Source organism: Ammospiza caudacuta, chromosome 17 (assembly GCF_027887145.1).
Source record: "Ammospiza caudacuta isolate bAmmCau1 chromosome 17, bAmmCau1.pri, whole genome shotgun sequence".
In the NCBI taxonomy this organism is placed as follows: Eukaryota; Metazoa; Chordata; class Aves; order Passeriformes; family Passerellidae; genus Ammospiza; species Ammospiza caudacuta.
In genome coordinates, this window is record NC_080609.1 from 2550974 (window position 1) to 2577098 (window position 26125).

At 49.3% G+C, this 26125-nt stretch overlaps 1 protein-coding gene across 1 annotated transcript in view; it reads right to left on the minus strand.

Annotated features, from left to right (window-relative positions):
- Nucleotides 1–1292: 1292 nt before the first annotated feature.
- The window catches only part of LOC131565386 (syntaxin-binding protein 4-like), a 48364-nt gene continuing 23531 nt past the window's right edge, over nucleotides 1293–26125 (minus strand). The window contains exons 6-22 of the mRNA XM_058816246.1: nucleotides 21930–22015; nucleotides 20716–20836; nucleotides 17678–17819; nucleotides 17386–17492; nucleotides 16500–16653; nucleotides 14868–14940; nucleotides 11869–11966; nucleotides 10263–10359; nucleotides 8175–8302; nucleotides 7614–7706; nucleotides 7065–7130; nucleotides 6776–6964; nucleotides 6191–6307; nucleotides 5012–5061; nucleotides 4025–4155; nucleotides 2717–2774; nucleotides 1293–1952 (exon numbers count right to left, since the gene is read on the minus strand). Of these exons, the coding sequence (XP_058672229.1) occupies nucleotides 1850–1952; nucleotides 2717–2774; nucleotides 4025–4155; nucleotides 5012–5061; nucleotides 6191–6307; nucleotides 6776–6964; nucleotides 7065–7130; nucleotides 7614–7706; nucleotides 8175–8302; nucleotides 10263–10359; nucleotides 11869–11966; nucleotides 14868–14940; nucleotides 16500–16653; nucleotides 17386–17492; nucleotides 17678–17819; nucleotides 20716–20836; nucleotides 21930–22015 (1813 nt within the window). The 3' untranslated portion in view covers nucleotides 1293–1849. The remainder of the gene's footprint in view (nucleotides 1953–2716; nucleotides 2775–4024; nucleotides 4156–5011; nucleotides 5062–6190; nucleotides 6308–6775; nucleotides 6965–7064; nucleotides 7131–7613; nucleotides 7707–8174; nucleotides 8303–10262; nucleotides 10360–11868; nucleotides 11967–14867; nucleotides 14941–16499; nucleotides 16654–17385; nucleotides 17493–17677; nucleotides 17820–20715; nucleotides 20837–21929; nucleotides 22016–26125) is intronic.

Below are 26125 nucleotides of genomic sequence, written 5' to 3' on the forward strand. Positions count from 1 at the left end.
GGAAGCAGCATCAAGAGTTCCTCTTTCAGATGACGTAACTGGTCTCTGCTGGGACAGTCCTGGTCTGTGCCTTTCCAGCACTCAAGGAGGTGGAGTTCAGAACTTGTATTTTGAGAAAATGACTCAATTCCATGACTGTCAGAGATGAAACTGAAACTTCTGTGGATTTCCACAACAGATTGCTGATTTTCTAGCTGATTAAGTGCAGCCTAAACAGGTGTGTTCCCCCCATAACTTTGCCCTTTTCTCCCAGGTGTCTCAAGTGACATTGGGAATATGAAATAGCACAGCACAACCCAAGTCTTGCTCCTTCCCCAAATCCTGTTTGTGCTGTTCCCTGACAAGTGTGACAAGCAGTGGCTGGAGACATCTCCCTGGGATGCCACCTCCAGCCAAATGCTTTTGGAGAGACCCTGCCAGGAGCAGATTGGGATCTGCTGGTTAACCCCAGGGGAACTGGAGGTGTTTTTCCAGAGCCAGGGTACACCAGACTGGTGAGACTGGATTTTGCTGAGTGTGCCTCTTACCTGTCTGTGTAACACAGGAGATGAGAACAAAGCTGTAGGGCCAAACCCACAGGTAACACCAGGATTTGCTATCATTCCATCACAGCAGAGAGCACTGGGCAATGAGCTATTAAACAGCATATCCCAAGATGAATATTTTCTCCTTCCTGGGAATATTCCTTGTAAGCAGTCCAAAGGATTACGTCTCCTTTTAAAAGAAGTCCTTTAATTTATATTCTGAGGTATGCACTCCCAAGATTTAATTTACCCCAAGCTATGAAATTAAGCTTACCCAGAATTTCAGACTGGGTATTTATGTGATATATTCCACCACACAGTTGCTGGTTTAGCAGTGCAGTGATACCTCCAGTGCAGGAGATGCTGGTGAGGGTCATGATTTTGCCTAAGCCTTTAATTTAGACAATAAAGGATCCACATGCTTTGAACCCCCACAAAGAAGACTTGAAGTAATCTTAACAAATTATTTGTAAAAGCCAGATTGTACCCCATTTTCCTGCAACTTCTCAATGCATCTCCCCAGGAGCTGCCAAAATAAAAGGGAGGAAAAATGGTCTCAGGCTGTGTCTTTGTCTGTGAGACGCTGAACGCAGCAGCTGCAATCAGAACCCAGAGAGCAAACTCCTTGTGAGGAGTGTTTCCATTTTATTTTCCAGACCTCTGCCCATCCCCATCCACTGCTGTCCCAGTCTTGCATCACGTGGATCTCATTTCCCAGTGACACCAGGGACCTTTACTGAGCTATGTTCACTATGTCCTGCCACGTTCCAGGGAGGGCTCGCTGTCCATGCTGTGACCAGAGCACCCTGCTGGCCTCCTGCACTCTGGCCAACAACTGCCTGAGCTGCTGCTTCCCACTCCAAGCACTGCAGCTGGGATAAGCTATACAAAAAGAATAAAAAGAGAAATTCCTATCCCAAGACAACTAGGACACTAGGGATTAAGCTGCTTTGATTACAGTCACTAAATAGACTTTGGTTTTTCATCTGAAATACCAAAAGGGATCTGTTGGAGACCCCTGAGTCCCTCAGGTACATTCATGCTACCCAGAATACAAGCTCTAAAAGGCTGCCACAGAAATCCAGGCCTCTGTAGCCTCATGAGAATATTTTTCCTATAAAGCTGCAAAACCGTGAGCAAAAAGCCTCGTACGATAACTCGGAGGTAGACACGCAGGGGAGGTTGCTGAAAAAGTCTTGGATAGTTAGGAAGAATGATTCTTGTTCTCAGTCTGCTTGGCCTGGAAGCTGAGGTGCCTGGGGGTGTCTTTCCCATCCCTTGGGATGGATGGCCATGGTTCAGGGCACCACCAAGCCATGGGGTATTTATGTCGACTTCTTAGGCAGTTCCGTGGGGCTTGGTGGCTGTGGTTGGTCACTCTTGGTCTGGCCTGCAGGAGGGGGCCACGTGGTCTTCTGATGGAGGTGGCTGAAAAGGAGAAAGATGCCTTAGGTGGTTTGGGAGAAGGACACAGAGGATAATTATTATAGCACTGGTTATTTAGGAAAGAAGAAGCAGCCACAGATCTTGCCTGGTTAGACTGTGCAGGCTGCCTGTTTTGTCTGAAAATGCTTTTCATAACCTTGAAATTATCATTTGCAAATGGGTACTTTGTACCTAAACAAAAAACCGTGCTGGCAGATCTTCAGGTTGAGTTAAGCTAAGAAAGCAGTAGGAGATATTTAGGTCTCAAAGTGCCCTTTCAGATAACTTTAGGAAATGGCTTTGTTAAATACAAGCAATTTAGGAGGTTTCAGGGAAATTTAACAGTTTAAGGTCCAAACAAAGCCAAGTCAGCCTGCTTTCCTTGTCTGGAGCTTCACAACATCTCGATATCACAGCATAAAAAATTAACATAATCAGTGATGCTTTTTCCCTTGCACAGAGTGCACTATAAAAATGCTGGCTAGACAAGCCACAGAACCACAAATTCCCATCTGGCCTGAAGGAAAACCAGCATTTTATAAAGCAAAAGAGAAATCCAGGAATTCACACAGTGCAGGGCAGGAAGTCTCTTTCTGTCTAGGAATTTCACAGCATTTCTCTGTCATGGCCATCTGGAGGCCTCTCCTAGACTGTCTGATCAAAAGTCATCAAGCAACAGTTTTGGTTAAAAAACCCCAACAAAACTGACAGGAATTTTTAGTATCTGTGTTGTCCAAATTACAGACCACAGCAGTTTTGACACCTACTCCTTGTAATTTGGGATTCCTTCCGCAGGCAGGCACTGGTCCCTGTCCCATGGCAGAGCTGCAGATGGAAGCACAGAGCCAATGTTAGTGCAGAGAACATGCCCAATGCTGCTGCATTATGATAATGCACATTTTAATGAGGCAGGAGCTCAGAAAATGCTGACAGCACTCACAAACCAGAGGTGCTCCTGAAAGGCTGCAATTATTTCCTTTGTGTCTTGTGCTTTGAGACAAAGCCAGTGCTGGGCTGTGGCCACACTGAGCTGGTGAATAGCATCAAAGTAAGGACTGGGCACCTGTTTGGGGCTGGGAATTCACCTGGACATGACACTGAGGAGGTCAGACACTCATTTTGTGGGGGAGGAGACAAGCAGGGTCAAATAATTGCCACCAAGAAATGTCTTTGGCTTATGGACCAGCTCAGAGTCCCAGACTGAGAAAGCCAATCCAGACTGTCATGGAGCTGGATTGTTCCCTGGTTTGCTCACAGATGTGAGGAAAAGGGAGCATGGCTGGTTTTTACTCCAAGGAAATAGGAGGTGACTGTTCCCTTCTGCTCAGCACTGCTGGAACGGTACCTGGATGGCAGAAGGAAAGTTTGGATCCTGGGTCTAAAGCTGTTGGGAAACTGGACAGGATCCAGCAAGGGAAGCTCCAGGCCTGCAGGGAGAGGCTGGGGAGGGCTGAGGGAGCTGGGCTGGTTTAGCCTGGCAAAGAGGAGGCCAGGAGGCAACTTCACAGCCCCCACTGCCACATCAGGGAAATTAAAGGCTGTGGAGCTGAGCTGTTTTTGGCAGGGCAGCTGGTGTAAGTAGGGGCAGAGGCCACAGGCTGCCCCTGGGGGAGCTCAGGCTGGTGCTGGGAACATCTTTGTCACAGAGCAGTGAGGGAACACCATCCAGGAAGGCTGTGGATCTCCATCCTGGCTGGCTAAACCCACTGCAGATCCCCTCTACTGGGATGGCCCTACCTGGAGCAGAAGTTCTTATCTCCAGCAGTCCCTTTCAACCATCATTATAGTGATTCTGTGAAACCCTCCTCCTGCCTGTCAGGGCTTTTCCCCTGGATAAACAACTTTCCTCTGGCCCTGGGCACAAGTCTTTGACTCCATACCCTGCGACTCTGCATTGCAGATCCACAGATGAGTCACATGGATATAGGGTAATTACATCCCAGTGAGCATGAGAGAATCAGGGAGGCTCAACTGGTATGGAAAAATATCGAAGGTGCTGGAAACTGCCAATAACACTGGCAGAGATCCCTGGGACTTGCTGGGATTCAGCTTCCTCTGGTTCATTTAGTGCTTACCGTCCTTGTTGGAGAGGATTGGTGCTAACAGCTCTTTAGCTTCTGATAGCAAAAGGTCAACAAGATCTGAAGGTGGAAGAGATGTGTCTGAGACTGCATCTGTTTTATCCTCTTCTGTTTCATGGTTGACGCTTATAAATACGGAAAGTGCCATCAATAGTTCTGTCAGAGAATGGGCATTGACAATCCTGGCCAGCCTCTCAGGAAGGATCTGCTACATAAATTCTGTGTGTTTGGGGGGTTGCATCTCCATCCCTTCACATTAAAGTGTCTGTTAGACACACTTGCATTGCTTTGTTACAGAAAAATAGCAAAGTACTCTTCAGAATTTGTCAAAAGCATTTCCCCCGCATTATATTAGAAAGAACCAACTTGGAAACTTAAAAACTGATTTCCATCCCTCTTAAAAACTGGCTTTTAAAGGGACTGGTCATTATCGACGGGACAGTGACTTTTCAATTATTTAATCAGTTAAAAACACACATAGAGTTGTGGTACATTTATGCCCAAGTGGTAGGAGACAGGCTCAGGTTGGAGGGGAGTCCAGAAGCCTGAGCTCTGTTTCTGCTGCTATTCATGCAGCTGAGAGTCTGGAGAGCTCCTTGCTTACACTCTGTCTGCTCTAACTGCTGATAAAAAGGATGTGGTCCTGGAGCCAAAACTGGTTTATGTTTGGAAAAGCAGGTGGGTCAAAACTGTGCTGCTCTGAAACAACCTGCTTGGGGTCTCTGCTGACAAGAGCAATTTAACCCAAGCTGAATTTCAGCTCCTCACTCCCAAAAAAAGCCTAAACACAGGCCCAATTCCCCCAGCATCAACCCACCAGCAGCCTCCAGATCATCTTTCTCCCATGGTTTCACTTCCAAAGTGAAAGTATGTTTAGAAACTCTGGGTAGGTTACGTGTGAAGCACCTTCCCCAGAGAAAGGTCAGAAAAGGACATTTCATGTTGCTGTTCACCATTCCCAGCCCAGAAGCCATCTCCTACCTTTTCTCATCTGGTAAATGACTGTGTGTGCTCAAGACCTTGTAAATGTTCTGTCATGCAACAGAAAAAAAAAAAAAAAAAAGGTTTCAAACTTGTAGGAATGAATAATTCCTGAGAACAAACCCCATGGGTTTTTCCTGATGATCAGATTTAATATGACAGTAATCAGCTTCTGCTTATTCATTGCCCTTGAAGCAAATATCTCAAGGCCTTTTGCAGCTCAGGCAGCATTCATGAATTTACAGACACATCTGAATTCTGCATTTTAATATTACTGCTAAAACACATGAAATGCAACACAAAAATCCTCTTCCAAGGAATAATTTTGCAGGCTGCATTTCAGTGATCATGGCTGCCAGCAGCCCCTGGCTCCTGGGCTGGACCTGCACGTGTAAGCTCTCACTACCATGCACTTCTCCAGCACCACTGAGGGGTGGAGGAAAAATGAAGACGTTTTGCTCCAGTGCTCAAAATCCTGTGATGTTTGACCCTGGGGTCAATGAGATATATTTCCAAAGTCTGACCCCAAACTGCACAGGCTCTAGCAGATAGTGCTGAAGCTCTGGAGCATTTAATTCTTCCTTTTTTGGAGCAGAGGACACAGCATCTACATTGACACAGCATCTACATTTCCTTTTGCTCCACTGTTTCTGCTTGATTTCAGGAGTTCTTGGGACAGGCCACCAGTAGCCATGGCAGATACACTGACTACTAATGCTTCCCATGCTGGCCAGTTTATTAATGACACAGACTGGTGTTCCCAACATAGGGAATGATGTGGAAAACCCATCAAATGAAGCATTAAACTCTAAGATTTTGCAGGAAATCCAAGGGGAAAAGCACTGGAAGAGCAAAGCCACTCTCCAGGTTCCTATTTATAGAGCTATAGTAAGGGAAGGTGAGCATGGGTGATTTTGACATCAGCCTCAGCACAGGGAGCCAGGAAGAGCAGAGCCACCAGCAAAACCTGCACCACGGAGTTTGCATTGCTCCCAGGGGATGAGGAGATCTGAGCTCATCCCCTGCTTCCTCCTAACCAACACACAGTGACTTTTTTGGGTAAGAGAGGGAAAAAACACCCTCTTGCTTATGGAGCAGGAAGTTGATTGGACTTGCAAAAGCACCCTGAAGGAAAGAGGCCGTGGTGATGCTGCAGCAGTGGGCAGGTGCACACCTCACCTGCACAAACAGGAGCAGTTTCCTATTGCAGATCTCCAGGCGCTTCCGCGACACTTCGGATTTTCGTAGCTGGCCATCAGCCAGGGACAGCTGCCTCCTCAGCTCCAGGATGTCCTCCTGACACAGGGACACAGCAGGAGGAGAAAGGGGCTGGTGATGCTCCAGCCTTGGCTTTTGGAAACAACAGTTTGGGGCATTTGGGAAGGGACAGTGGAAGTTGTGCAAATTATAACACAGATCCAGAGACTGTGTTGGCCTTGTGGTCCCACACAGAAAATGATCTATGTGCTATTTCATTTTCTCCTGTGTAAATAGAAGGAGGGTAACCTTAGTTAGTTGTGGCCTGTGTAAATATAAGGAGGGTGACCTTAGTTAGTTGTGGCTGCCCCATCCCTGGAAGTGTCCAAGGCCAGGTTGGACGGGGCTTGGAACAACCTGGGGTAGTGGAAGGAGTCCCTGCCCATGGCAGAGGGTTGGACTGAGATGAGCTTTATGATCTCTTCTGGCCCAAATCATTCCATGACACTATGAACCCACAGAAGAAGAGTCTGAAGGGCTGTGGGTTTTTCCAGGGGGTTGCATTACCTCTATTTCAGAGACGTGCTTTGCTTTTTTCCCTGCCAGCTGCATCTTCAGTTCTGCAATTTCAGCCTCCAGCAGGTGGATCACTTCCTCGTAGTCCTGCTCGGCACTGTGGGCCTGTCTCTGCACCACCTCGGCCATCTGCAGTTTGCTGTGCAGGCTCCTGTTCTCTGACAGGAACCCCAGCGCCTTCTGCAAGCACCAGGAACTTCTGATGAGCACCCCACGTCCCCCTCAGCTGCCAAACCCACCCCCAAACCCACCCCAGCAGCCCAGAAATCCCTCCACTAACTTGGTTCAGCCGCTGAAGTTCATCCTCCATCGACTTCTTGCTGCTCTCCACTTCTCTCAGGAGAGACTGTGGGAAATATTTTCACCAAATTAGGAGCAACAGATGACAGGACATTTTCTAGAATGCCCCTACCCACCAGAATGTTATTTTACAGAAGTTCTGTGCACTTTGTCCCCACACAGGGAGAGCTTTTAGAGCTGTGACCTGCAGAATTCCACCTGGACACAGCTGAGGTGCTCACAGCCAGGTGAGGGTGAGAGGACAGGTGCTGCTTCTGTTAATCACACACTGGAATTCTTAATGAGAGCTGCTTTTTAAATATGTTAACTCCCTGCTGAGAAGGGCCTGCATGCTTTGAGTACAAATAAGTTTTCCTTTGAGGCTGAGAGCGAGAAAGAGGCAATTAAGGAGAGTGGAGGGTGAGAGGCTCCTGTGTGACTGAGGAATGCACAGAATGCAAACTGGTGACTTCTCCAGAGGGACAGGCCACCCCATTACCCCCACAGAGAGCTACAGCAAGAAATCCCAGCCAAGAAATCTGCTCTGAACCTTCAGCCTGCGGACTTCGTGCCGCAGATCCCTCATCTCCAGCTGCAGCTGCTCCAGGTCCTCGCTGCCATTGCAGTTGAGAGAGTCAAAGGTCTGCAAGGAGAGGGACAGACTCATCACACATTGAATCAGAATCACCTAAAAAGGGAGTCAGCGTTTTTATGCAATAGATCAAAAGGCACATTAAATAATTCAGCACCAGCATGGTTCATTTTGCCCCACAGAATTTCACTCTCTGATTCCCATCATTGCTGATGTGGCTGAGCTAGAGTGAATTTTCACTTTGTGAACCAGATGAAATTACTTAGAATTGATTAATTATGGCTATTTCTCCTTCTGCATAACTGCCAGGCTGCTTCCTCATATTGTCCCATAGATACTCTTATTTCCTTATTACAAATGAGAAGTTAGAGGTCTTTTATGGAATTTTCTATTAAAAAATGATTAATTAATAGTTCTGCTTTGTCTTTCTAACTCTAGAACAACCAGAAAATTGTAATTTAGCTTTTCCCATCTCAGAATTCCATGGATTCAATGTAGCAGAGCTTTGGGGTGACTGACCAGGGAGTGAAAAGCTGATGTATCCAGCAAATTGGCCACTTCGTGCTGAGTGAAGAGCACAGAGCTGGAATCCAAACCAGCCTCGTCCAGCTCCTCCTGCATCAGATCCCTGAGTGCTTGGAGAACATCTGTGAGAAACAAGCAGTTTTTACCAGGCTAAAAGAGAAAATTGCTGTGGGTTAGGGGAAAATGCCACTGGTTTTGGGGCCATCCAGGGTTCAGAGATGCCAGACAGGTTTCTCTAATAATCCTGGGTTTGTCAGCAACCCCATCAAGCTTAAATGAGTTGTTGACAGACTTTATCATACTCCTGTTTCTAATCCAACTGAAAAAAAGTGACATTTTTAACACCCAGAAAACCCCAGATATTTTCACAGGGGAGTTTTGACGACTGTGGTTCTGAAAGTTTTAAAATTTTAGGCTAAACCCACATTTCCCTGAAAAAAGGCACCTGCTGCCCTTTCTCACGTTGCTGATTTAAACAAAAACTCAACTCAGTGAGTTCAGTACTTAGAAAAGGTGTTAAATTTACAAGTTTGAAAATCCACATTAATTTTCTTTCAGACATGAAGGAAGGCACAGCAGAATGGCCTGTGTGGGACAGGTGGGGACCATCAGGGAGGTGGCACCAGGGTCCCAGAATCACAGAAACATGGAATAGTTTGGGCACAAAGGGGCCATAAAGATGATCTTATTCCACCCCCTGCCATGGCAGGGACACCTCCCACTGTCCCAGGCTGCTCCCAGCCCTGCCCAGCCTGGCCTTGGGCACTGCCAGGGATCCAGGGGCAGCCACAGCTGCTCTGGGCACCCTGTGCCAGGGCCTGCCCACCCTCACAGGGAACAATCCCTCATTCCCAATATCCCATCCATCCCTGCCCTCTGGCAGTGGGAGCCATTCCCTGTGTCCTGTCCCTCCATCCCTTGTCCCCAGTCCCTCTGCAGCTCTCCTGGAGCCCCTTTAGGCCCTGCAAGAGGCTCTGAGGTGTCCCCCAAGCTGGACGCAGCTCTGCGGGTGGGGTCTCACCTGAGGGGCAGAATCCCCCCCTCCTGGTGCCCATAGCAGGGCTCAGCCCAGCACAGGGGGGTTTCTGGGTGCTCACAGCCAGGACAGGTCCAGCTGTCACCCCCCAACATCCCAAATCCTCCCCCAGGGCTGCTTTCCTTCCCTTCTCTGCCCAGCCTGGGTTTGTGCTTGCAGCTGCCCTAACCCAGGTGCAGAACATGCACTTGGCCTTGTTGAACTTCATGAGGTTCACAGGGTGCCACCTTGAAGCCTGTCCTGGATGGTGCCTGGGCTGCAGCAGGAGCCAGAGTCTCTGTGCAAAAGCAGCACATTGCTAAATACCCCCAATCATCCTCATTTCTGTTTCCACAAACTACAGCTCCAGTCACTCAAAGGAGAGGGTTGTGGTTCTGTGTGCCATCCCTCCCTCTGCACAAAACATTGATCCAGATGCCTTGTGACTGTTCTCTCTGCTGGGGACATTGCTGATGGTTTGGGATTTTTGCTGAAAGCCTTTTGGGGAGCAGACCCTGGGGGCCAGCCATGCTCTGGAAGGCCACAGAAAGCAGAACTGGCTTTCATTTTGTGTGTTTCATTTTCCTGCTGGGAAAACTGGGATTTTAAGGAAAGTAAACCCTTGCACCAGCTTTCTTTTAGTCTGACTTTACCCATGATAGGACAATGGGAATGGCTTTAAACTGACAGAGAGTAGGTTTAGATTAGATGTTAGGAATAAATTCTTCCCTGTGAGAGCAGTGAGGCCCTGGCACAGGTTTCACAGTGAAGCTGTGGCTGATCCCTCCCTGGAAGGGTTCTCTTGGACAGGGCTTGGAGCAACCTGGGATAGTGGAAGGTGTCTGATGGAATTAGAGGAATTTTGAGATCCCATCCAACCCAACCCCTTCCAGCATTCCATGATTCTACAGAATGCCTCCTTTTGTGTTTGTGACTTCCCCTCTTTATAGGCTCCATCCCTACCCAGGCAGGTGTCTCACCAGCCACTTCTGTCCCTTTTTCCCTTTTTAGCTGCCAGTGAAGCTGCACAGAAATGTCAGATCTCCCTGGGCAGAGCCCCTGCTCACCTCCATAGGCCACAGTCCCCTGCGAGTCCGTGGTCAGGCTTTGCCTGAGCTGCCTCTTCTTCTCCTCAGTCACATCCAGACCAAGGTACTGCAGAACCTTGAGCAGAAACAAGGAGCCTTTAAAAAGAAAAATACTGGAAAAGCAATTCTTTGGGGTAAGCACTGGGAAGACACTTGGTGCTGGGTTTCTCCAGGCAGCATCTCCCAAAGGAACAGGCTTGGATTGGATTTGCAGTCTCTCCTTTGTTGCATGTGTACAGAAATGTCTGTTCCTGAACACAGGTTCACATCCCTCCAAGAACATTTTATCTGCAATCAGATTTGCTGCTCCAATGAGTTTTCAGGACTTTTATCAAAAGCCAGAGGAGTTTCAGCAAGACTCAGCTGGCAAGAACTCAGGCTCTCCTTTCTCTTACTGCTCAGAAATTGTGTTTGGGACCAGGAAGATAAAAGCTATTAACATAGTGTTTCTCATGGAGAGAGGAGACATTCAAACATTTTGCTCCTCCACTGCATGTTTTGCTCTCTCATTACTCCTGATGCCCTAACTTCTCCTGATGTTTATCAGCCCGATCTCAGGGCAGCACACAGAAGCAGATCAGCCTGTGCAAGCCCCACTTCCCTGCTGGCAGCAGCAGCTGAAAGCTTTTAAAAGACAAAGTCGAGCAGACTCTGGGAAAGAGCCTGAGTGAAACGCTCGAGTGCCAGGCTGCACTCGCAGCTCCTGCTCACAGGAGATTCCCTGGGAAGGGGCTCGGAGGGATCCTCGCTCACCTTCCCAGCACCAGCACCGAGTCCTGGGATCCCTCTGCTGTCCCATTCCCACCTCCTGCGCCTCTGCTCACCCCCCTGAGCAAGGCACTGCTGCAGGCTCCCTCACTTTGGGATATTGGCCACCCCAAAGCCACCTCGGGCTGCGCCAGTCGGTGTCACCCCCCAAAGCTAACAGAGCTTTGAGAAGCGAAACCAAGCGCTGCGCTCCTGCCAGCTGAGGAGCAGAGGTCGCTGTGCCGATGCCACCCTGGATCCGCTTCGGGAGAATCCCGGGCTCCGAGAGCGGCTCCGCGGCGCTGCCGTCGGGGGGCAGCAGATGTTCGTCACATCGGGGCCTCCGTGGTGGCCCTGTCCCCATGTCCCCGCTCAAACGCCGGAATAACCCAAGGTGCCAGACGGGAGAACCACCCTGTCCCTCCCCGGCGTCTCGGTGAGCAGATGGGCAGCTCTGCTCCATGCCCATGGAATGTGTTCTCCACAAAGTGATGGGAGAATCTCGATGGGATAACTCCTGTCCCAGCCTCCCCTCCCGCACACCAGGCTGCCTGAGGTCACCCTAGCAGTGACAGCGGCACCAAAAGTTTGGAGGGCACAACCTTAGCCGATGGCATGATGTCTAAAGGAGGTGCAGCTGCCAGGAAATGAATTCTGGAGCTTCATGGAGCACCAAGAAATAGCCAAGATGAGCCAAGGCATGTTTAAATGCCCCTTTAGACACAGTCAGGATGTTTCACCCTCTTAACCTGCAGCAAGCTCAGCTGAAGCTGGACTATTTCCTGCACAGTGCACAAGGAGGGGACCTTGCCCTGGGGACAGGGACCCTGCCACTCACCAGTTCCAGTTTTCCATCCTTGAGCCGGATATGGGGATCCAGGGCTACTTTGGGTTTGGTGCCTGAAGCTGCTTTGTAGTTAGAAGCTGAAGCAGGTGCTGAAAAATCAAAACCAAAGATTAATGGGGAAGCATTTGGGTAGAGGTGTCTGCAAAGCAAAATTCAGATCTCTTGTTGCATGAAATGTAAAGTGTGTGCAGCAGGGCAAAAATCCAAGTCCAGGATTTACTTAAACCAGCTCTGGAAGGTTGAACTAGGCCTCTCTTGGAAAGATTGGATACTGGGGAAAATCCTTCTGAAACTAGGCTTCTGCATGGTTTAAAATGAGATGTTTCATCCAGGGACAAAGAACTGCAAAAAACTTCCAGCACTTTGGAAATTTCCAATCACAAAGTTTGGTGGAGTTTTGGAGTTATGGCGAACTGTGAGAAAAATGAATTAAAATCTGCCTGGTTCTTGTCTACTCTGATTAAACAAAACAGAAAGAATTCCTGACACCCATAGGAATGAACAGATTAAAAGTTCATTAAAAATGAATAGATTAAAAGTGATGTGGTGGAAAAGCACCACTCTGAGGTTTTTTCCCTCCCCAAGACTGCAAAAAGCCTTGAACCCTTTTCCCCTCAGCTGGGCAGGCAGGGTTTTTGGGCAGGAGCCACATGTGCTGTGAGGCAGGCACAGAGGCAGAGAGACCCAGAGGCAGCAGCTGCTGAACTGGTGAAAAGCTGCCATGAGCTGGAGGATCCAGCTGCCAACAGCTGGCTCAGCATTGCCAGCACTGCTGAAATGGTTCAGAGCACAAAAGTCCATCCCTAGAGGGAACCCTACCTTTTCCATTATGATTAACCCTTGCCTGTAAGGAACCATGGTAGCCCCTGGGAGGAGGGCTGCAGGAGGTGTTACTGCTCCTGGAGAACCCACCCAGACCCCAGGAGGGTGCAGGGTGTCTGTGCCTGCCCCTGCCCACCCTCAGACCTTCAGCCCAGGTGACAAGCTTCCTTCTGGTGCCAGTCATGAGATTTGCCCAGGGAGCAATTCCTGTTGCTGCTTGGGTCTAGATAACATCACAGTGAGCTCTGTTTGGCCAAGTCCCACTGCTCCTCTGGAATCCCTGCAGCATTTCTCCCTCACCTCGCCCTCCTGGCCATCGGGGCAGGGCCCAGGTGCCAGGAGAAGGCAGTGAGTAGCAGAGGAGCTGCATAATCCTCCTAATCCAGGCCTCCATCTGCTCTGCTAAGGCCAGCAGCTGGGAAGCAGCAAGAGGCAGCAAATGGGTTTGCTGGATCAGCCACCAGCACTTCCCTCTCCAAGTTCAAGGGCAGAGCCATTACCCTTGGAGCCATGGCTAATCAGGATTAGCTCCATGTGCTGTCAGCTCTGGACACAGCCATATCCAGGGCATCCATCAGGGACCCAGAGAGAGGCACTGCCTGGCCCAGGCTCCCAGCCTGTGGTTCTTTCAGAGTCACTTTGTCTCCATGGATGACAACACTGGCACAAAGCCTCCTTGGCATCCCACACTCAAATCCTGGAGTGAGCAAATCCCCAGCTAAGTCAGGCCATGGGTGGGTCACTGCTGGTACTGGGCTGCTCTGTCCCCATCACCAGGACTGGCTGTCTGTGGTGGCCACCTGAGAGTGTCCCTGGCACCTGCAGGGCGCTCAGGAAGGGAGGACAGAGCTCATCCCCATCCCAGGGACTCTCCAGGGCAGCAAGGAAGGCAGAGCTGAGCTTGCCCAAGGTGAGCCAGGCATCCCTGGGAGCAGCTGCCCCATCTCCTGCTGCTCCCAGGGATGGACTAAACACAGTTTAGCTCCAGGGCTTGCTCTCAGCCTTCCAGAGAACTGCAGCAAGGCACAAGGATTTGTAAGCACAGGGAAGGAAGGGCTGTTGGATTTGAGGCTGCAAGAATGGTGGGCAGCACTTGTTCAGGATTTGTTGGGTAAATCCACCTTTCCCTCAGGGCAGGAGTAACCTTCCTCTCACAGAGGTGTGGGGTACCTTGTGGAGGTTGACTCCCTGGGCTCTGGGGATTACTGAGGTTTCCTCAATAGCATTAAGGGATTTGGGAAGCTGCAGGGTGATTCAGGTTCACCCCTCACTGCTGCCACACTGTTGGATGAACAGAGTGGTTCTCTCCACAAAAGGTAAGAGCTCAGGAGACCCAGAGCATAAAGATGAAACACAGAATGGAAAATAAGCAAAAACTGAAGCTTGGATGTAGAGATAAATCTGATTTATTTAACATCTCTAAGCCATTTCCCAGTTTGGCCAATTGAGGGCATCCTCAAAACCTGTTCAGAGCCCAGGGTTGCTGTGTACATCCTGACTCTCTACCTGACTGCCTTTATGCTGTGTGCCCAAGACCCCCCATTACCCCCAGAAGGGAATGTGGCCTGTGGAGAACCTGCTGCATGTTTAGGTGGGCAAAGCCACTGCTGCAAGTGAACCACAGGCTGAGAGTGCAGGAATTTGTCTTCTTGAATACCTCAGTTCTTGAGCGCCTTACTAAAGAGTTTTGCTACTATGGGCAAACATGGATATAATCACTACTGACTGAGTAAACCAAGCTGCTGCCTGCCCTCTCTCTGAGCAGGCTGAGTGTCACTATCACCCCATTAAATTCCACTCCAGCAGTATAAACACTGATAAAAATGTGGTGATAGGACAAGAGGAATGGCTTTGCACTGCCAGAGGGCAGGGCTGGATGGGATATCAGGAAGGAATTGTTCCCTGTGAGGGTGGGCAGGCCCTGGCACAGGGTGCCCAGAGCAGCTGTGGCTGCCCCTGCATCCCTGGCAGTGCCCAAGGCCAGGCTGGGCAGGGTTTGGAGCAGTTTGGAATAGTGAAATTTGTCCCTGCCATGGCAGGGGATGAGATGAGCCAGGCTTTAAAGTCCCTTCCAAGGCAATCCATTCTGTGATTCTGTAATTTCCTCAGCTCTGAGGAGCCACAGCTGTTTGTCACCCACACGAAGGGAATGGTTGAGCAGGACTCACCTGAGACTGTGAGCTCTGGTGGGCAAATGTCCGGAGACAAAGAAGGCACAGGAAAAGGATTTTCACGTCTATTCTAGAAAAACAAGACAAAATGGCACAGACAGTTGCTAAGGAGAATCTGTTGGTCTAAATAATGAGCAGGAGATAGAGTTCAAGGCAGAGCCATGAGGGCACCACATACATCCCTTGTGCAGGTGAACCTAAAGAGATTCCAGGGGTTTCTCTGGGAGCACCTGGCACAGGCTGAGCCACCCCAAAACCTGGTCACACACAAACAGTTCTGTCCTTTCTGTAACTGTGCCTGCGTGCTGGGGCTGGTTTTGGCCTTGCCTGGTCTCTCCACAGAGGATCTCCCTGAAGCTCTGCATCCAATCCAGCAGGGAGGTCCCAAGTCTGGCCACAGCCAGGTGTGATATTTACCCCAAACCCATCATTATCCCAGCGAGCAGGGCAGGAAGCTGAGATCAGTTCACACCCTTTCTTGTGTGCTAATGTCATGGCTGAGAGCACAAGGAAGAGGGAAAAATAATCCTAGGGTGAACACCACCAAGAGAACTGTGACACAGCTGGGGACTTGGGTGCCAAGAGGACACAGGACTGGTGTGAGGACATACAGACAGGCAGCACATCTGACTGGGCACTCTTTCCCTGGTGTGCGAGTCCAGACCTCATTAGAAGTTCCATCTTTCAGCGGCAAAGTGAGGAAAGGAGCCCAATCTGTCCAGCCAATGGTGGGATTTCATACACAGCATCACAAGCTGGGGGTGAGGGCTCCAACCACAGTACCCAGCCACAGCTCCAGGGGCTCTGGTGCCTTTCCAGGGCACATCTCCAGCCTGGGGCACCCAAAGGCAACACATAGGTGACATTCATGTAAGTCTGTGTCCCCACAGATCTGGAAAGCAAGGTGTTTTGTGAATGGTCTTGTATGAAAGGAACATCCAGCCAGCCTCTTTTGAAGGAAATTTGTGTGGAAGAGGGCAGAAAGGACACCCAGCACGGCACCAGTCCAGGAGGGGAGTGACAAATGCACAGAGTGGAGCTGCAGACCCTGAGGGTTGTGTGGTTAAACCCTGTCCGGCCATTCACAGCTCGAGCACTGCTCTGCAAACACAAAGTGGAGCTTGGCTTTGCAGCAGGAGCGAGCCTGGCTTATCATTAGAGCAGTCAGGAGCAGGAATGGGCTGTGCAGGAATGCTGGGGATTCATCCTCATCACAGGGCTTGGAGAATAAAGAGTTGTGCCTGCCTTTGGCTAGGAGCCTAGATCAAACTGGCTCCAGAGATCCCTTCCAGCCCTATGACTGCTGCTGAATGAGATGCAGGTTCTATCCACAGAAAGGCTTTGTTTTTTTTAAACCCGAGACTCTTGAAACAGGTCTGAATGCAGGCCCTGAAGATGAAACTCCTGTCATTACCTCCACAGATCCATCTCTGTCTCAAACCCAAGAGAGAAGAAATTACTTCAGATTTAAAACATCTGCCTGCAGGTAAATACATCAACAGCACAGACTTCCCACTGGATTTTTAGAAGTATTACCTGGGACTCCCTGAAGAAGAGTTCTCTGATGAAGGATTGGTATCTGTCTCCGGGATTGCTATCACACCTCTTTAGAGATGAATTTCCACCTACCTCTGGGGACCTCACGTGGACCTTCAGCCTGCAGGAGCTCAGGCCATTCCCCAGAGCCTTTGGAGGTGGGGATGGGCTGTTGCTGTGCACTGACAGGCCAGGGTGTAACCGTCCCCTCCCAGGGATAAAGGCCACTTCTGTGCTTCCCTCGTGTCTTCAACAAACAACAAACACACAACATCTTATTAGCCAAACAAAAGGCACAAATTTGCAGAGCTCCCGTGCTTGTGGTTCTGTCTCCAGGATAACCTGACCTAAGCCTGAATAGCCTGCACCAGTGCAGCTGGATCTCCACCAGCTGCAATCCATTGAATCATGGAATGGTTAAAGTTGGGAAAGACCCCTCAGATCATCGAGTTCCACCATTTCCTGGGTACTGCTAAGGCTACCACTGACCCATGTCCCAAAGTGCCACATCTCCATGGCTTTTGAACACCTCTAGCTGATTCCACCACTGCCCTGGGCAGCCTGTGCCAAGGACTTTACAACTCTTTCCATGAAAGAAGTTTTTCCTAATATCCAATCTAAACATCCCCTGTCACTACTCGAGGCTGTTTCCTCTTGTCCTGTCATTTGTTAATTGGGAAAAAAGCCCAATCCCCACCTGGCTCCACCCTCTTGTATATATCCATAAGATCTCTCCTGAGTCTCCTTTTTTCCCCTTCTTTAACTTCAGTTCTGTTTCAAAGCAGTGATAGGAGATACTCATGAGGCCCAGAACATCAAGAAGGTCTGGATTACACTTCAGGATGATCCATGCCTTCAAGATTTCCTGATGTGACCACCTTAAGGCTAATAGTGCCCTTGAAGCCAAACCTTGGTATGAAGTGTTCTGCCTAAGACTCAGCAGCACCTGATGATGACAGGAAATACTTTCTATACCTACCTGAATTTGGCTTTTTCAATTATTTTTCTGGCCTCCTCATGTGTGCTGCCCACCAGAGAATCTCTGTTGATGGCAATGAGTTGGTCTCCAGGTCGGAGCCGACCGTCCTAAACAAGCAGGGAGAAAGACACAGCATTGAGAAGGGACATCTCTGCCCAAAGCCTTCTCCTGCAACACAGATCCTCATTAGTCCATGCAATTATCCATCTACTCCTAGAAAAACTGCTTCAGAACAGCCACAGCCTGTAGGAAAGGTGCCCATGGCAGAGATCCTGAGGGTCTCCACACTTACTTTGTAACAGTCCCCATCTGGCAAAAGCTCTTGGACATAAATCATGGGCCCATCAGGCCTGTTGGATCCACCACTGATTGTCAGCCCCAAGCCAGAGGAGTTTGCTACAGAGATGCTCTGGATTCCTGAGTCAATGGAGTAGCTGCAAGGGAGAGAAGTCAGCAGGTGACTCAAGGTGATCTGGGTTATCTTCTCATACCACTGAACAAACTGCCTGGATTTATTTCCATGTGTGATCCTTCTGCCTTCTCCCAGCCTTTTATTTGCATCCTTTCTTCCACCCACCGTTGGAAAGGGGAAGTGAGGCCTCCTGTTCTCGGGCAGACATTGTTCAGTGTTATTAAAGTGACTGCTTCCCCTAATCTCCAATAGGGGAATACTTGTTTAGAGAAGAAACTAAAGATTTAACCAGAATATACTTGGCATTCCTGGTTTTATAGCCAAAACCACACAAATGATCAACATGTTGTTGCTTGAACCCAACTAAATCACCAGACAGCAATTTACAGATGGATCAGCTATCAAGCAGTTCTAAGGAAACATCAAAGTGAAGCTCAGAATACACAGCTGGGTGTGTCTTAACCAGGATTTGGACCCAAAATCATGCAAGATGCCCTAAGAAATGGGCATCCTTTACAGCAACACCCACCACACTGTGAGCTGCTGCTGTGGCAGGTGGCTTGTCCAGTTGAGGATGGAAAGGAGCAGCAAACAGGAGCAGAGATTTCACTGAGCTCCCATGGGCAGCATTGCAACGGGGGGGTTGGGGAAGGATTTGGTGGTGCAGAAGGATCAACAAGCCTTTTCCTCTAAATGGGATGGGTGCAGCTGGTGGGTGCAGCTGGCTTTTTGCTTTTCAGTTTACTTCCACAGCAGCCCCTGCCCAAAGAGCCTGCACTGGCTCCTTGTGTTACAACTTCAGACACAACAGCAGCTGAGCATCCCACGCCCCACAGTGACACCAGCACAGGTTCCCAAGCAATGCCAGCCCTGTGGTCACACACCCCAGGGGAAGGAGTGGATGGGCCATAGTCTTATGAAAAAAACATTGCTGTAAGGTGAACAATCTTAGGGAAATGAAGTAATGAAATACAGCATTAAAATGTTCTGTTCAACCCAGAATCTCAGACACTGACTGTGGTGAGATTACATTGCATCTAGCTCCCATTGCTCAGTGGAGGGACAGGACCTCAAGTGATGCCACAACGAGAAGTCACAGCCTGGGGACAACCTGTGGTGAGCAGAAGGGGTGGCAGCCACATGCATGAAAAGACCCACGGCCCAAATTACATCTCACAGCTGACCACCAATGCTCAGGTGAAAGCATTGGTCTGTGATTCCAGGGGGGGGACCTGTGGGGCCTGGCAGCTGCATGGAGACAAGCAGAACATGGCACAGCATGGCAAGGAGGTCACCAAGACAGGCCCCTCAATGCCCATTTTCCTGCCCAGTGTGGGGGTTGGAATGAGATGATCTCTAAGGTTCCATCCCACCCAACCCATTCTGGATTCTATACCTCACCCTGGAGGGAATTAACAGCACAGTGAGGATGGCTTGAACAAAGCAGCTGCCAAGTAGATGATCTGGTGTCTCCTCTGTTTGGGTCTCTCACTCCACGCAAGCAGCTCAAACCTCTGGTGCCAAATATTTGTCCTCTGCAAATCCCTAATAAGCTGGTATTTAGCAAGAGGATTTACTGGTTCTGCAGTGAGGGCTGATTCTCTTTACCAGTGTCTTGGCTTGTTTGTGCTGGCAAAGGATGGGAGCTGGGAGCCCTGGGGACAAATGGTCCCCATTCCATGACTGTGAACAGCCTCCAAGCTGTCCCTCTGGAGAAGGGCCCTGGAGACGGGAGTGCAGAAAACCAGCTCAGCCTGTCCCAGCCTCTGACCCTGCAGAGTGTGCCAGGGCACATGGCCCCATGGAAACACACTCTGGGAGATGCTCTGGCCACCAAAGGATGAGGTGGCTGCAGGATGATGACCCCAAAGCAAAGGGAATCAGGGATGTTTGCATGCAGAGGTGCTGGTGCTCTTGGAGCATGGGGTCAAAGTGCCAGGAGCATGGCAATAGGACACAAGCTCCAAAAACAGGTCCTGAAAGCAGCACCAGCCTTGCAGGAACACTCTGCTCGTGGTTTACAAGGTGATGTGCAGGGCCCTCTCACCTGGCTGCAAACCATGGCCTCTCCCTGGGTTTCACATGGGAGGAAGAGTGTGGAAACCCAGAGAACCAGGAATATTTCTCTGTCTGCTCTGGGGTGCCCTGACCCCCAGGGCAGCACTGACTTTGACCCTCATTCATGGAGAAAGTTTCCCAGACTTCAAGATAAACTAGAATCCACAAAAGTGTGAAATAGATTATAGAGTGTAGTGTAGGTGTGTCACTTGGTGAGAAATTTAGGTTTTGGGATTTTTAATATCTTGTGGATGGAAGCAAGATGGAGGCACAGGGTGTCATCCTGGGTTTCTTCTTCATGCTTCTTCTTCCTGGGTTTGGGTGGCATTTTGTAATTGGGCAGAAAAGTCCCCATTGCAGCTCTTTTGGGTTAAAAGAGAAAATAATCTAGGTGTCAGTTCTAAATTGGATAGTTTAGTCTTAAAAAGACCTTGTAACAAGAGATTGTTGGCCATTTTGTGCCTTCTAATGAAAAGCTGCCGAACTCACAGCAGTGAGACTATTTTACTAATAAGAAATAATAAACACTTGAATTACTGTCTCAAGTGCCTTCAATCCAGACTCAGAAAAACGGATGACTGGTACCCCCAGAGAAGAGGAGCTGCTGCATGGTGTAGACATATGGATTGTCTCAACTGGGAACCTTTTCATCCCCATTGGAACAAACCTCCCAGGAACAGCCAAGATGCCACCACCACATCCAGAAGATGCTGTGGCCCCTGAACCGTTCCGGCGATAGAAGAGTAGAGAGGTCATAAGGATGAACAAAACTGTTCAACAAGCCCTGGATTTCTTTAGTGGGTGTATCCTCTGACATTTGGTGGTGCCCTGCTGCCCAGGTTGGGAGGATGTGTACGTACTGTGCGTGAGGAGCGTGCGCCAGGCTGCCCAGGAAGGGGCCGTGCGAGGTGGCCGGGCTCAGCAGCAGCGGGCTCTGCGAGCGCGACGACGAGCCCGACGAGGTGCTCTCCAGGTACCGACCTGAACAACAAAGGCACAGTCAGAGCAGGGCACTCAGACACCCCAGCATCACCCTCCCCCTGCTCTGCTGCTGAGAGATGGTGCTGCACCCCTGGATTTCTGGGGAAAGCCACATGGTGGTTAAAGACATTGGGATACTCCTGGATTTCTGGGGAAAGCCACATGGTGGCTAAAGACACCAGGATAGGGCTGAAGGAGAGGAAACATCGGCACAGTTCTGTAGTCATTATAGTGCAAGAGTTCTATTGTCATTACATTGCAAGGGTTCCATATCACTAGAGTTTCGTACGTCCTTGATGTTTCTTGTTGGCATCTCCTCTATGCACTGACTCTTCCTTGCCCTCACGGTGGCCAATTGACTCCAGTTCCTCCTCAGCCAACCAATCTACTCTTTTATAACACTCTTCTGATTGGCCACAGGTGTGGCTGTTAATATCAGGCCTGCTCCTAATCCTTAATAATTGGCTCAGCTGCAACTCTTTAGGGGGGTAAGATTACTTTCTATACTACCTTTATTTACTTACGTTACTATCTTTATTTACTTTATGTTCTATCCTCCTACACTCTTCCAACGTGGGACTGCCAACCCCACACACCTCTGCCATAGGGGAAGGGCCAGCAGCTCTCTGGTGAGATGTCAAGCTGTAGGGAAAGCTTTCTTCCCCAGGCACACATGGCTTTTTGTGCTGGCACCATGCTTAGGGCAACCTTGTTGCATCTCTTTAAACATTTCTCATTAGCAAATGAAAAATAATGATCTTTAAATGAATTATTGCTGAAATGCCTTGAAATACAGAGCAAAAATGTGCAGCTGCCTTTACTGATGGAGTCACCTGCCCAGCACATGAGTTAGGCAGAATCTGGGGATCAGGGGAGTGGTTATGATCCAATTCAAGCCTCCCTTGATCACCCCGTGGCAGCACTGGCCATGCTCTTGGCATGCACCAAGGGTCTGCAATAAGGACAAGCCTTCTTCAAACCTCCACCCCAACACCTCCTCAAATGCAACCACAGCTCCTTCAGAATGACACTGGGATGAAGGAAACTCTCTCTGCAGAGAGAGGAGATTTCAGTTCCCTGCAGAGCTACTCACTGCCGCTGTGCAGGACCGGCGAGCTCCGCGCCGAGCCCGTGTTGCTCTGGGAGCCAAACTTCTCCAGCAGCTCAGAGAACTCTCTCCTGCAAACAAAACCATGGTGCAGTCAGCTGCTGCTCAGAGCTCCCCCCACATGATTGTATGGCCAGAGAGCCCCTGATGGCAGGGACTGGGTACCAAGGCTGCAGGGCTGGTGCTCTCCAGCTGTGGGAGCAGACAAAGCTTCCTCCTGGGAAGACCCTGCTTTCAAGAGCTTGTGCAAGGCTTCAGGTCTATAATCAATCTCATGGCAGTGCAGCTCTCCTGTGATGGGCTAGAGCTCCAGAGTGCTCCTTCCCTGCCCTGGAGTGTGTTCAGGACAAGAGGAGCTAGGAAGGGATGTATCCTTAAAGGTCTTTTCCAATCTTTATGATCCCATGATTCTATGGACAGGCTCTGTGCTGAGAGCTGTCATTCCTGAGAGTGGGCAGATGAACATTGGAGCCCTGCCTTGCATTCTGCCTTGCACCCCTCCTCATGGACCCTCCTGGAAATGTTTTCACCCCCATCTATAAGGCTCAAAAGTTTTGCAAACACACCACACAAATGAAACCCTGCCAGAAGGAGCTGTAACTGTGCAAACAAAACCCAAAAATTCTCGGCCTATTTGTGGCTCCTTCTAGGACAGTTAAATACAGGTTATTCTCTGGTTTTGCTCCTCTTTTTCTGGACAGAAGGCAGATCCTGTAGCTCTTGCTGGAGTAAAGAGGGAGATGGCTTTTGAGGCACCTGCAGAAGCATCAGCCCACTTTCCTAACCCATCCATGATGATGCTCTCCACAAACATCACAAGCTGTACCCTTGGAGCATGACACCTCAACAAAGACCTGCATGTAATCTCATCCCCAAAATCCCCTGGAAAGTGATCTCCATGCCCAGGCACGAGACGATTTGTTCCAGGTTGAGTTTGACCACCGTGTGTTGAGCCCTTGATGAGCTGGAAGTCCCTGTACACCACAGGTGATTTTCTTCATGACCTCTCCATTAAGAACCACCATTGTCCTCATCTACCAGCTCCTGCCTCATTTCTGTAAGCTTTCATTGAGTTGCTGTGAGCCCCTCACATCCTTTCAGATGAGGAGGCATGGAAAGGAATCACATCTCCATCGTGCTCATGTTCAGCAGCCTTCTGATCCAACCCTGCCACACTGCTCTCATGTTGTCCCCCTGCACTGGGGGGTGTTCTCTCCCTTCATAACCCAACCTCACCTGCAGGATCTGACCTTTTGGCAGAGAGATCCTCAAGGATGACTAATTTCTTACACATGCCAGTTAATAAGCATCCAGGCAGTGGGACAGACCCTGCAAATGTTGTTTCAGTGGCCACAGCAACACCATTAGATGTCGTCTTTGAAGGCAGGAGGGAATCCCCATGGGAAGGAGCCTTCCTGATGCCATAGCCCCAGGAAAAGCCTGGTTATGAGTGGCTCCCTCTCAGGCTTGCCAGTCAGACAAGCTCCAGAGGTGAACCTGTAGGAAGCCAGCCACAGCAAAGTTCCCTGAGCGAGGAGACTGCAGTGACACACTCGCAGACGCTGCGTCATCTGCGTTCCTCACCAGGACAGATGTGGGGTGTTATTGGCTAGATTAGAGTCAACAATATTAAATGATGAATGAATCATCAGCTCCTCAGGTTCCTGCTGGAAGTGCTCTCAGTAATTTACATCTTCCCAGTCACAACCAGCTCATTAACAAACTTCAAAGACCAGCGCATGCCTTATCTAATATTGCCATCAAATTCATGCCTTATTCATTCCATTTAATGCTAATTTAAAACCCAAGTGTCACACAATGCTCAGTGACATGCCTTGGTGAATCCCAATATTTGCATCCATACTATTGTCTTTATCAACCAAACCCATGACCTTTAAAAAAGACCATGACTTTTTTCAGAAACCCCACGACCCCACAGAGCATTTTTGGCTTTCACCTCTTGGGCACAAACTTCCCAGGAACAGCCAAGATGCCATCAGGACACCCAGAAGATGCTGTGACCTCCCAGTCATGGTGGTGATAAAACAGTAGGGAGGACAAGAGGATGATCAAAGCCATTCTCCAAGCACTGGAATTCCTTATTGGATCTACCCCTCAGACAGTGGCAGGCATTTTTGGTGGCCTGTCGGGAGTTTAGTTCAGGCATGGCTTGAGGAAAAAGGCCACGAAGCCATGCAGCTGAGAGAAAAGTAACAGGTAGCTGTGAAGCAGTTTCAAAGCAGCTTCCAGCCTGACTTCTATAAACAATTAGTCTCTCTCAGGCATCCTTGTATAAGCAATAAAGTTCTCAGGCAGTCTTCCCATAACAAAGGTAACATCCTCTCTGGGAAAAGATGGCACCCTGGGAACAGTTATGGAAGTTTTGGGAACCATTCGTATCACAGTGAGAACACTGATTTTGTTTGATGTAAACAATCTACGGTATTGTAAAACAAAAGGAGTGGTTAGAGTTTTCTCTGTTAGCCTATCATAAAGCTGTATTTTGGAATATGCATGAAGTTCGTTAACACTATTATTTAAGGTGACGGATCGATCAATAAAGTTGGAGTTCGATGCATTATAGGATGGTCGTTCTCCCCCTCACTTCAACAGTGGCCCATCAAGGGACAGCTGTGTGGGGCCAGCCCTGTGTGATCTGCACTTACTGTGCATGAGGAGAAGGCAGTTTCATAATGTAAGGCACCAAAATAAGTGAATTATTAGGAAAATTTCTCCACTGAAAGGATGTCAGGCACTGGAACAGGCTGCCCAGGGAAGTGGTGGAACCTCTAGAAGCGTTCAAAAACCATGTGGATGTGACACTTGAGGACATGGTTTAACAGTGGCCTTGGCAGTGGTGGGTTAAGGGTTGGACTCGAGGGTCTCAGAGGGTTTTCCAACCTAAACGCTTCCACAAGCTCTGGGGAAGCACAAGGACAAGGCAGCCCCTGCTTTGCTGATCCCTGAGCTGAGCCTCGGGTGGATCTCAGCAGAATTATTCCAGTTTCCCAGCACAGCCTCTGTGTTTTTGCAGCTGATTCATACCAGTTTCACTGGCAGCTCACACAGCCATGGCCTTACCCTCCCTGACCCCTGCAGGGGCAGGTCCAACGCGCTGCAATCTCACACATTATTCCCAGTGGTTACCAAGCCACCAGCACTCAGGCTTTGTTTTGGGCTGGGTATTTCTGTGGTCATCTATTGTTCCATTTTCCTCAGATAATAATCCAGCAGAGCACAGAGGAGGCTATAAACGCCAAACAATGGCTGAAATACTCTTAGTCAATGCAAATGCAACTGGTGCAGCAGCTCTGTGACCCTGCAAAGCCCGTCACCAACCCGTGCTGCCAAACTCTGTCATAAGTGAGCACATGCACGGGCTCAGCACTCCTTGTTGTTGTTTATTTTGTGTCCTGAAATTCATCCACAAAGGAGGTTTATCATTATTTTCTCAGGAGCCTGAATGAGCTGTGAGGCTGGGTCCAGCCCAGGGACAATGTGACCAAATGCCACCGTCCCAGCTCCTGCTTTGTTGGTCACTCCTGCCAGCCCCAGTTCCACCAGGGACACAAACACATGACTAACTTGAGGCACACATTTATTTATCCCAGCAGAAAGTAAAGCACTTTCTGGTGCCAGTCTCATGGGAATTAATTTTGTGCTCAGTGCTGTGTTTGGAGGAGCTGGACAGGGCAGACAATGCCCAAACATTGCAGATTAATGAAGGAGCACACTGAAGGAATGCCAGCAGGCCTTGCTTTGTGCTTTCAGACACCAAGAAGCTTCAGAAGATGTCTTTAATATTTAAAATTTGACCCTTACTAAAACATTGTGAATTGTCAGGTGCCTGCAGGACTAAAATGCCCAGCTTGATTAAAAAACAACAACCGTGGCGTTGTATGAGGTGGAAAGTTCATTTTAACAAGCCCTTCTCCAGTTTTTTTTTCATTAGAATGCAAACATTTGAGGTCTGAGGGATGCTTGCAATGGAGCTTGGCCCTGCAGAGCCTCAGCCAGCCCCAGGGTGGGATGGGGGGTCTGCAGCATCAGCCAGCTCCAGGATGACTTTGCTGCAGATTAAGCAGCAGGGGGTCAATCTCCCCACAGAAAATTGTTATTTTATCTCATAATGCCTCTTTGTGCTGCCCTTTTGTTCCTGGAAGAACAAAGGGTGAATCCTA